Below are 12,674 nucleotides of genomic sequence, written 5' to 3' on the forward strand. Positions count from 1 at the left end.
TCTGGATTAATACCTGGAGCCTGTAACTGAGATGTAGCTAACAGCAGGGTTACTAATCCTCTGTATAAATATGTCCTCCAATCTATTATTTCACTGACATGCAATGATTTGCCTCTTGAAATATCATTAAATCCTTACCAATATATTGGTTGTACTAAATGAGCTACAAGTTCTTCCTCAAATCTATATACCTCTAATGGTCTTATGTAACAGATGCCTAAATACTTGCTCTTTAATTCTCAGTTCGTCTTGCTCAAATTAACTGAGCGCATTTTAACATTTCCTCTGGCTTATTTTAACTGAAAGTTACAAACAACACATACAGGAAAAAATCTAGAGAATACTTCCACTGCACAGAAAGTAAAGTTGGGCTGCAACTACAGTTAGCAGAGAACTGATAGTGATTCTCACCATTAAAAGTATAAAGAGGCCTTTAATAGCCAACTTTACGGCTATGCAGAAATGTAGTGGGTAGGCTTAAAGTCACATATCATTGATCAGGTGTATATATCTTAATTAACTTTGAAAATCAGCATAAGTCTGGCTGTAAGAATTGAATGAGCTTAGCAAAACAAATTCCCAACATTTCTATTTTGTCTCCATAATCTTTACAGCAGAAATTCAGGATTTTCACTTCTACTGGATGGAAAAAAGGCACTGGCTATTTGGTGTTTGCATTTGTTGAAATATTTAAATACAAACAGACATCATTTAACATCATTCACTGCGGAAAAATGAAGCTGAGCTAAGAAAAATCTTGAGGCAAGAAACAAAATCTGGTCAGATCAAACTAAAATTAACTGCGTGGCAACTCGCTAAGGAAGGTTCTCAAACTGGGGCACTGTGACACCCCAGCCAGGGAAGCCCTGTCTCTGTCCCCTTAAGGGGCAGGTGCTGCCCCTGGGGACAAAATGTTTTTTTTGGAAACTTACCTTTGCCAGAACCGGTCTCCAGGTAGGGGTGTCTGTGTGTCTGTCTGGGAAGCCGTAAATCCCTCTGCAGAATGCCCCACGCCGCAGAAAAGTTAAAAATAGATATCACAACCCACTTCTGGTTTTGCAATCGCGAACCAGAAGTGGGTCGCAATCGCTATTTTTAGCTTTTCTGAGTTGCGGGGAGCTATGCAGAGCCATGCTCCCCCATGTGTGGGGGAGCCCCACACACACCCCAGAGGCCAGAGCTGACAGAGGTAGGTTAAAAAAGTAGCTGTCTCCAGCTGAGGCACAATCGTGTTGCTGCCATTCCCCCACCCCTAAAAACACTTTGAGCAGCCCAAACACTCCAAGGGAATTTGAGAACCACTGCCCTAAGGAAAAAAAGCCCTGGATTCTCTGATTGAAAGAAAGCTAATTCTGGGCATAAAATATTTCTCTCTCTTTCCCAAGTTCCCACCCAGAATCACTCTCATTTTACTCTTTACTATGCCAATTAACAAGCAAAGGCAACAGAGTTTACTATTGGCTGAGTGGCATTATTCTAGCCAAACAAAGCTACAGTTACCACTCCAAATACTAAGACTGAAATTCCCATGCAATATAACTGACTTCTGAGTAAACATGCACAGAATTACACTGAGAGACAGCCACTTCTTCCAAGCTGTACAGTAAACACTGTGCCTCTGAGAGCCAGTTTTCATACAGAATTCTCTTTTTCATAAAGAATGACACTCACATACACACTTAAGGTAAGAGCATCTATGCAGTGTATATTCTGGTTCTAGTATACACCATTCATACCTTTTGTACATTATTATTTCATTGTCAAAGCACTTAGTGTACAAGCTCTTGAGGTTCCCAATCTTTGCTGTCCTTTGCTGTCCTTGAGCATCATGGTGAAGTGTAGTGCGTAATTTTGTAAAATTGTGTAAATATGTGTAAAAAATCTACTGTAATTTTGGGCCATCAATACAAATTATTATCTACTACAAGATGGTAACATGAGGGTGAGACTTGAACCTGAGATGGTCTGCTTCAAACCCAGGTCAGATGCAGAGCAGCCAGGCAAATGGAGAAGGGTTGATTATTGTTATTATTTGTTCCTATTTGTATCCTAGAGCAGGGGTGTCCAATGTTTTTGGCAGGAGGGCCACATTGTCTCTCTGACACTGTGTCGGGGGCCGGGGGAAAAAAGAATTAATTTACATTTCAAATTTGATTAAATTTACATAAGTTTACATAAATGAATACATTAAAGATGAACTTATAAAAATGAATGAAGGTCTTGCAATAGCTCAAGGCCTATAAAAGGCCTGGCACAAAGCAAGGCTGGCCTTTCCTTTGCTGCTGCTACTGCATCACAGATGTGAAACAACAAGCAGTGGAGGGAGCCCTCATCCCACAGCTCACGCAAGAGGTCAAACAGTCGCCCTCACGCTGGGAGCAGTTGCGTCAGGCCAGTGCGGGTTCCAACAAATCTCCAGAGGGCTAGAGGCTCATTGGAGACTGCTGGCTCCCTGAGGGCTGCATTGAGAGGCCTCAAGGGCTGCAAGTGGCCCCAGGGCCAGGGTTTGGGTACCCCTGTCCTAGAGGGATCAAACAAAACAGGGAAATCCTCACACAACGAGTCAGGAAAGGGGGATGCTTACCGATCCACACTGATTGCACAAAGGTTGAAAATTGAGGCTGTGCACAGCATCACGTCCATTGTCATCAAGGCATCACATAGGACTGTACTCAAGGACCACATGCCTCCCTGGAACTGAAGATAAAAACAGGCCATCAGCCATAAGTACATGTTGATAGTACAAGCCATTGTTTAAATTCTTCTTCTCACCACCAGGTCCACAATCACAGGCCTAAATAGATTCTAAACTTGGCTTACTACTTTTTCCCTAAGAAGGTCCTTTTTAAAGGCTGATTATTTTGAATGCCCACCACTAAGGTTACCAAGTTGCAGCTAGGAGGTTTGAAACAATTGAGCAAGCATGAGGTTGCTGCAAACTTCCATCCCTGGTTGGGGACAAAACTGCCTTCTCCATGCCTGCTGTCCATCACACCTGAAGTCCTGCTGACACAACAAGTGACAAAGAAAGAGGTGAATGAAATGAACAGGGTAACAACAGACAAAAGAAGCTGTGGCTTCTGTGCTTTTTGCTTCATTGGTCATTTTAAAGCTATTGAAGGCAAAATCCTATTTGATTTTCCATTACCAATGCAACTGTAATGCAGTACCAAGGTAAGGGAACAATCATTCTCTTATCTTGAGGAGGACTTCATGACTGTCCCGTCCCCCCCACTGCAGGACGCAGTGCATACCCATTGACAAGGCTACACTGGCACTGGAAAGTGCCACTTTCCCATACTTACCCACACTTTGGGTATGAACCACTTCAGATCTCAACTGCTTTGAAAAAGTAGAGATCTGTCCAGAGAAAGTGTATACAACGGGGTAAAGGAGATCATCAATACTAGCAGATGCTGAGATAATAATTCTGACCTCCTCCCTTGCCCATTCCACCCTGGTTCAGCTCCAATCACACAAGATCTCCTGCATAACCAAGCAATGAGCAGTTCAAAGCACCAACTCTTGATGGAATAAAAGCAACCTAGAATCTTCTGACTGTCACCTTAATGTACGTTAATAGGAGATTTCAGACGTGTCTGCAAAATCTAGGATTGTCCTAGAAAGAAAATAAATCACAAAACCTTTTGCTGATGTCCAATAATCCCTGGTTTGCTGCTGCTATAAATCTCCCCCTGGGATGACGTCCACACAGGTGGATTATTCGCACCTCATAGGCCACAGCTTCATTAACCTTAACTTGCGTTAACTAGCCTTAACTGAAGCCTGACTTCAGAGTCAGGTTAGGGGAAGGTTAATACCACTGCAAAAGAGCGGAGAAAATCGGGTTTCATATGGCCTCATTAACCATCGCATTAGCAGGGAACACAAGAGACCCCATGTTTCCTCAGTGCACAAGGGTTTAGCTAAGACTTGCGTGGTTTCTATCCAATGAAGAGAATAAATGAAGTGTGTTTCTCTTATGTTATTTTTACTGATTGTATTATGTAAAGAATGCCAGTTTAAAATAAAAAGTCCCGTCCCCCCCAAACTGTTGATCTATGTATGAGTATCTCGATGGCTGCTGCGGAACTTCCCTTTATTTCAGTAGTAAGTTAATATTGTATTAACTTACTACTAATAAGAACAAGGAAACTGTTGTGTACTTGTAAGATTTGGACCTGCCCTGCTCTCTTCCTGAGAGGGATCCATCCCACTCTGACCAGGGCTGATAGCATTGATATGGTGCCTCTAGTGTAGTGACAAGACAGAGAGCCAGCTTTGCATGTGGCAGAATCAAGCTAAAATTAGCTGCTCAGCAAATGAGGCATCACTGGGAAGTCTTGGGCAAACGACACTCTCAGCCTAACCTATCTAAAGCTAATGACTTTTCCCCCAGCAAGTCTCGGGTACCTTTACAAATGGCAAGACTGGAAGAAAAGCAGCAGGTTCCGTTTTAGAAATTTGCCAACCCTAAATTTGAGTGACACACTAGCAGCTGCTGCTTGTGAGAACTGGGGGTTGTTTTGGGTTTAGTATACCCAGTTTATATTATCTTGTTACATCAACTGAAGCTATGCTTATATATTTGGGGTTTAACACTGAATGCTAAAGAACCCATGAGCATGTAAGCAGGCTACAAACACACAAATAAAAAATGAATAAATAAAAGGAGGTTTTAGAAAAATCTCCTGTTAATTAATGGCTCAGTCTTATTCTGAGCCTACAGCAGCAAATCCCACTATCTGTTGCCACAAGTTCAGTTACAGTGGTGTGAAAAGAGCAACTCCTCTGAGTGCTCCAGAGCTGCTGGGGAAAAATGTCTGGAGGCTCACTATGCCTGTCAATCACCTACCCAGGCCACACCAGAATGTGTAAAATGGGGGGCAGGTCATGGGTGCTTCGGGGACAGTTCAGAAGTGGGAGGAGGTGGGTTTCGGTGGCAGCAGCATGTGCCAGATCCTATCCCCCATTCTGGCCTGGATCCTGACTCTCCTCCGACTTACACCAGCAAGAGAGCTGGCATGGGTCCAAGAAGACCCACTGGTGATCAGCAGGCCTACCCGCAGGCAAATAAAAAAATATTTTTTTAACTTCTCCCAGGCCATCCTGTCATCCCCACAGCACACATTCTTTCGGTGGTAGTGCATGGTATAGACTGGCAGGGGATAGGATTGGGCTGTACTCGCACGTCAGTTAGAACCAAATCCTATCCCCCACTGTCTTTTGCCATGCAGCCTTGCTGACAGAGCAAGGGGGGCAACCAATGTGGGGGGCAACCAGATAGAGAGGTAAGTAAAAACATTTTATACTTCTCCCTCTGTAGGCCATTTGGCTATCCTTGGACCCACGCCAGCTATTTTGCTGCCATTAGAGGCAGGGGATGTGTTGATCTGGAAAAAGGGGGCTAGCATCCTAGTGCATGCTGCTGCCACCAGGATTTGAAACCACCTCCACCAAACTGTCCATGACATAACCTTACCTGCCCAGATGCAGGCTGGGTCCATGAGTGGCAGCCATGAAGATCCTCCAGCTGTTTCTGCCAGCAGCTTCAACACACATGATGGTGGCATGACAATTGCGCCACTTTTAGAGCAGTAGAGTGGGATATTCACTGGGTTAGTCCCTCTAAATAGGATTCAGCCATTAGTTAACTGATTAACTTTACATACATTTGAATAGGAATAAGATAGTTCTGAGAAAAACACATCCTTTTTACTTGATTTTATAGGCAGTGTATGCAAATGTTGCCACAGGCAGGATCTTAAAGAAGTCATTCTCTCATGTGAGAGAAAGGAAAAGGGATGCCCCATTCAAAAATGTATCTACAGCCACTTTCAGTCTTCCTAAAGACTTGCAGTAAAATAATTTACCATTTTAAGAACCCAATCTGCTGCCGGATTAATTAGGTGTACCATTTTGGTTGATCAAAAAAGATGCCACAAAAGAGGTGTGTGCAAACTGCAGCATCCATTTCAATTTTGCAATCTGTGAACTCCACAGTGTTCAGGCCACTCTACTAATCTCTAGAGTAGAGATTTTCAGACTTTTTCATCTCACGGCACACTGACAAATTGTCAAGGGACACCATCAGTTTCCTGACCATTGACAAGGCACACCAGGTTGCTGGAGGGGATCATACCTCCAATGGCCCCACTAATAAATGACACTTCCCAAACGCCCTCGACACACCTGTGGACTATTTGTAGCACACCAAAGTGCTGTGGCACAGTGGTTGAAAATTGCTGCTCTAAGAAGCTAAATATGAGGAAATTCTGTCTAGCTGGTACTGGCTATCCATGAGGACTAGCATGTTAGGATTTATTTTAGAGCCTCAACATTTATTGGGTTAATAGATTAGATCAATTAAAACCCTTGTGACTGATTAAAAAGATGCCCCCAATTAATCAGGCAGAAGATTTTTACTTCAGTCCCAATTGCAGCCTCCTGTAGCTACTTTTCACTGAAAAACAAAAAAGATACCAAGAAAAATTGCCAAACTGCCCATCATTGTGTAGACATCCAGAAGTCAAAGAGCAGAGGTTTCATTGCCCTCAATCTCTCTTTGTCATTCCCCATGACAACTGAAATAGAATGAATAATGCAAAACAAGTAAAAATAGTAGAATAGATTATGCAAAATAAAATATGATGCACACATCTGCATATTGTAGGTCTCACAGTTCAGCTTTCCTTGTCACAGCATGGGGGTTACCTTTTTCCCCCTTTTAGCACAGAGCCCAGACAGCTCTCACTTGACCAGGGCAGTTGAACAAGGGCTGAAACTGCTTTTGAGGTCATTTTTAAGCAGATGTACAGAGTTCAGAACATTACTGAACATCGACTAGAAAAAAAAAATCCTGGGTAAAGAAAAAGGAGTCAAAGAAGCTTTTCCAAATCCTTCTGAGGAAGCTGTGAATGTAAAAAATCTGCACTAGCTAAGGTGCAAGCAGTCTGTAGGGTCATTAGCCCACCATGCCTGTAATCCAGCATGGAAGCAGATGCTTCACTATTGATAAATCATTTTTCATGAACCTCAAAGGAAAAGGCAGGAGATACCCTTACAGCCCAATCCAAGTCCTTTTTACTGAGCAAACCCCATTGATGTCAGTGGGATTTAGAGGTTATGCTTAATGCCACAGCCCTAGAGCTGACATTTCTTCAGCCTGAAGAAAACACAGGTCATGGTTCAGGATGTGGACTCACCTCCCTGCATTACAATCTCTGCACATGAACTGGAGGTTGTCCATGACTTTGTGTACCTTGGCTCAACGATCTCCGACACTCTTTCTCTCGATACCGAGCTAAACAAATGCATCGGTAAAGCAGCTACCACGTTTTCCAGACTCACAAAGAGAGTCTGGTCCAACAAGAAGCTGACGGAACATACCAAGATCCAGGTCTACAGAGCTTGCGTCCTGAGTACACTTCTGTACTGCAGCGAGTCGTGGACTCTTCGCTCACAACAGGAGAGGAAACTGAATGCTTTACACATGCGCTGCCTCCGACGCATTCTCGGCATCACCTGGCAGGACAAAGTTCCTAACAACACAGTCCTGGAACGTGCTGGAATCCCTAGCATGTATGCACTGCTGAAACAGAGACGCCTGCGTTGGCTCGGTCATGTCATGAGAATGGATGATGGCCAGATCCCACAGGATCTCCTCTATGGAGAATTCGTGCAAGGAAAGCGCCCTACAGGTAGACCACAGCTGCGATACAAGGACATCTGCAAGAGGGATCTGAAGGCCTTAGGAGTGAACCTCAACAGGTGGGAAACCCTGGCCTCTGAGCGGCCCGCTTGGAGGCAGGCTGTGCAGCATGGCCTTTCCCAGTTTGAAGAGACACTTGGCCAACAGTCTGAGGCTAAGAGGCAAAGAAGGAAGGCCCATAGCCAGGGAGACAGACCAGGGACAGACTGCACTTGCTCCCGGTGTGGAAGGGACTGTCACTCCCGAATCGGCCTTTTCAGCCACACTAGACGCTGTTCCAGAACCACCTTTCAGATACCATAGTCTTTCGAGACTGAAGGTTGCCAAGTGAGAGCTGAGGATCCTTAAAATAAGAAGTCTAGGTGTCAGGGCTTCAAGGTGATATATAGAGTGGATCGAAGAGGCAATTGATGGATCTAAGAGGGAAAATACAACCTTTTGGGTGAATACATTGAGTAGCCCAGATTTATGTGAATCCAGACATTGAAACCAATTGTTTTTGGCAGGTCTGGAAGTAAATAAACAACAATCACTGGGCCCAGATGGCATCCACCCAAGAGTTCTGAAAGAATTCAAGTGTGACATGACTGATCTTCAGACTAAAACATTCATTTTGCCCCTTAAAATGGCCAATGTGCCAGCTGACTGGAGGACAGCTAATTTAATGCCAATCTTTAAAAAACAAGAGGGCCCAGGAAACTACAGGTCAGTCAGCCTAACATATTTTCCAGTTAAGATGGTGGAAAGCCTAATTAAGGATAAAATCACACATAGAACAGGAGTCTCCAAACCCTGGCCCGGAGGCCAGATGCGACCTGCAGCAAGCCTCTTTCTGGCCCGCGGCCAACCTCTTGTCCCCTGAAAGCCTCCGGCCCACTCAACTGAACAGGACCAGAACTGTGCTCTGATTGTGTCTGGAGGGTGTTCTGAGGGCCAGAGAGGTTGAATGAATGAGCCCATTCATTCATTTACTCACTCATCTAAGTTCCATCTCTAATTTATTTAAATTTTATATTTACATTTTTTTCCGGCCTTCCACACCATGCCAGATATTTGATGCGGCCCTCTGGCCAAAATGTTTGGAGACCCCTGCACTTAGAAGAATAAGCTTTGCTGAGGGGGAAATCAGCATGGTTTCTGTAGGGGGAAGCCTTGCCTCGTGCATCTTTTAGAGTTCTTTGAAAAGGTCAAAAGGCTTGTGGATGCAAGTGAACCCCTGATATTGTATATCTGGAATTTCTGAAATCTGAAAAATTGTGTTTCTGGCAACTCACCCAGCAGAATAACTATGTGTGAGAGAATTAATGTGTCTAACCTGAAAATCTTTCCTCTTCCATTTTGACCCCTCCACAGATCTGGCCCAGTCACAAAGTGAATGATACGGCTTGTATCAGCAGAGAATGGCAGAGGGTTGGTGGACAGATTTGGGGTGCCCTTCATCCTGAGTCTGCCAATGCCTGCCTCTAGTTCACGGTGGATGCAACTGCACTGATCTGCTTCCCATTCAGTAAAAGTGAGCAAGAAGTGGATCCACTTTCTTGCCTTGTTCTGTTACATGGGGTCTTTTCCCAAAACAGGAAGTGTGGGACTTCCTGTACTATTCAATGGGACCACGTTAGGAGACAGGAATATAAGGATTCACTCACCCTGCTCTTTTCTTGCAACAATTTAAATAAAATAGGAAGCCCCACACTTCCTGATTTGGGAGAAGAATTGTGGAACAAGATAAGGGGCTTCTTTAGTTTTCTTTTTGAATACAACACTGTGGAGATGGCAGTCGTGGGGTGGGGTGGGGGGGATGCACTTGCACCATCCTTTCCACCTTCCTTTGTTTCTTCCTGCACAGCAAACAGCAAATTCATTTACAACTCAGCATCTCCTATCACAAAATAGCTGCTGATGAAGTCACTGCCACAGCTGCGCAATTCATTTATACGTAATGTTATTGGAAAATTACTCTAAGAGGGCTAGATTGTCTCTGAAGTCTTGTAATCCATTAGTGAGGCTCTAATTTGCCCTAAATCTGCATATTTCAGAATAGCACAATGGGCTTCCATTAGCAATAATTGGTTCTCTTGGTAGAGTTTTTTCAGCACCAATCTTACCTTCACACAACTTTTCTTTCTAATTATATATTCTTCTTTCCCGCACTCTTAAAATGTAAATGGACTATTCTGTCCAGCATTATTGTCTCCAAACAAGATAATCCCATTATTTGCCTTTTCTATTCTACTTTCAGCATGCAAAGAATTTTGCTATTCTTTTGCCATTCTTCTGCGATAGAAAACTAAAAGCAACACGGACTTTGTTCCCCTCAGAAGATGTACAGTACCCCTTCAGATTGCAGTTGGGGGGTTACATGACTGAGAAGTCTGAACTTAGTGGCAGAACATCTGCTTTGCTCACAGAAGGTCCCAGGTTCAATCTCCAACATCTCCAGGTAGGACAGACAAAAACCCCTGCCTGAAACCCTGGAGAGCCATTGCCAGTCTGTATTGACAATACCGATCTAGATAGACCAATGGCCACCTTTGGCATAAGGCAGTTTCCTAAAGCTCCTCCACACACAAACATTTCCTCTACACAGAAACCCAGATATCAGACAGATATAACAATGGTACATGTAAAAGCAGATATTAGACCATCAGCCTGCTTTGAATATACTATACCATCCAAATGGATTTTTTTCTCCAGATTTTGCTTGCTGAATGAAGTAGATCATATTACCAACAGAAGCAATGATACATGTAAAAGCAAACTACTGTCACACATAAAAAAGAAAGATGACACAGATCTTACATCACCAGCACCAAAAAACCCTGGGTGACCATCACTTAACATTCTCTGATCCCAATACCTTAAAAAAGGCATTGAAACTGTCCAAAACTACAATCCCAGCGTTGTTTTATTTCAGTGGTCTTATAAATAAATACAGTGTGCAAACATTTCTGTAGCCACATCTCTTAACTAGGAAGATATTCTTGTAACCAATATTTACTATCATTACCCTGTAATTAAATTAGATACAAGAATTGGATTAATCAATCTCACATAAGGATGTAAGGCGTTTAGCAAGCAAACAGATGATAAAAATGGTACATTATATTCAGTTATCCCGCTAATAGTGGCCAGGCTCAACTTCCAAAGAGCTTTCTTATAATCCCAACACATAAATTTGAACTCCCCCTTAAATATAGCAATGCTTACTAACCAGGAAAGCTTCATTCTTATAAATCTAATTCTGCCTTTACCAACAATTCAAAAATTTCCTCCAAGATATATGTAACTATACCTACTATATTAATACCCAAGTATCTAACACCTTTAGTCTTTGATTTGGAAACTGTCAATCTCATTATTTGTACCTTTCATTAAGATCCATAAATTATGAATCACTTTTATTAAAGCCCAAACCTATAGGCTTGCTTTGCTGCTGGAATTTGTATTCCGGAGGTGCAGAGTGCTCTATAGTGGTTGCAAAAAGGTGATCCATCATTCTGTACAGCTGGGCTGCCACTTCAAGTGGCCATAGTTGTGCAACAGGGCCTGTGAAAAAGCCCTGGCAAATGTGAATTGAAACATATGTAACTTTATTCTAAAGCTATATACCTTAAGCACCTCCTTTAAAAACAACTTTTCAGTTCTGTTAAGACTTTCTCTGCATCAACACAGTAAAATTGCTTGAGTTCCTTTTGGTTTCCTGACAGGTTCAGCAAATTCAACATATTTCATGCTATCTGCTGTCTTTATAAATCCTGCTTGATCTTTTGGGATATACAATATTGTCCAATAGCAGTGTTTAATCCATTGGCAAAGATGGTCATATTTTATACATATTCAATGAAGTGATGGATTGCACAATTTAGGTCTATGCTGCTTGTTTTTCTTTTCCTAATGGTGATAAATGTTTAATAAACTGGAAAAAAAATCATATGCTTCTTAAATATTGTCGGTTTGCTATTGAAGGAACAAAAATCCAAAACACAGCAACGTTATTGTTATAGTAAAATAAAATAATTTAAACGTCTGTCTAGTTGTCCTTCTACGTAATAGAGTACAGTAAGAAAATATTCAGTAAACACAGATACCTGTTTCAATTGGCTTTGTTAACTAAAATGAAATCATTCACTTTCTGATAGAACTGCAAAACTAATCTGAACATTTTTCAAAACAAATCACTGTTTAAAATGTATAGTACGGACCTTCTAAAAATGAATTTGTATAACTTGAGTTTTGAAAAATATGTATTAAGGTTTTATGCAAGGAAGAGTATACTTTTTAAATATGACATAAATTGAGTCTGAGTAGCAAATTAAATAAAATCTACCCTTCTGTGCACCAGCATCAGCAATGGACTAGGCAGGATATGACAGAGGAGAAGAAGAGCAAGGCTCTAAGCCGGTAGACTGCCCCTTTAAGGCTCCACTCTACAAGCGGGGAGGTGGGTTCCAAAAGGGCTAGCTTAAAATTACCTAAGTATGCCTCAGACCTTTGTCATGTCCATGTCTCTTTGGAGCTATCCATTGCGCTGGGACTTTGACCCACCTTGCTCATATACAAATTGTCCAATCTCTCCTTTTTGGGCTTCTGCTTGTGTCCTGAACACTGGGTGTAATTGTATCAGAGATTAGAAGCTGAAGGAAGGAAGAAGTAGGCAAAGGTGACATTGAAACTGCACACTACTGTTGCTTGCTTCAAAAGGAAACATAAAATAAGCCAGCTGTCCAATGGGAGGGGGCTGTAAGTGTTGAACATACCAACACAGGGAATTGTACACACTCAGCCTTGATAATCTGATCTGATCTCCACAAGCCCAGCATCCGCTCCTTCCTTTAATATCCCTCTCTTCAGGGGCCAGCATTACTTGAACTAAGGAGGAAATCAGTCAGTTTTAAGCCTCCTCTTCCCCACTGGTGTGGTCCCATCCTAGACTGAGACCTGCTTTAGGCCAAAGAAAGACTTT

At 42.5% G+C, this 12,674-nt stretch overlaps 1 protein-coding gene across 1 annotated transcript in view; it reads right to left on the reverse strand.

Moving 5' to 3' along the window:
* Positions 1–12,674, reverse strand: part of DRD4 (dopamine receptor D4) — a 51,911-nt gene that overhangs the window by 21,039 nt on the left and 18,198 nt on the right. Inside the window, exon 2 of the mRNA XM_066619541.1 lies at positions 2,585–2,697. Coding sequence (XP_066475638.1) covers positions 2,585–2,697 — 113 coding nt within the window. The remainder of the gene's footprint in view (positions 1–2,584; positions 2,698–12,674) is intronic.

The sequence above is a fragment of the Tiliqua scincoides genome, chromosome 1 (assembly GCF_035046505.1).
Source record: "Tiliqua scincoides isolate rTilSci1 chromosome 1, rTilSci1.hap2, whole genome shotgun sequence".
NCBI classification, from domain to species: Eukaryota; Metazoa; Chordata; class Lepidosauria; order Squamata; family Scincidae; genus Tiliqua; species Tiliqua scincoides.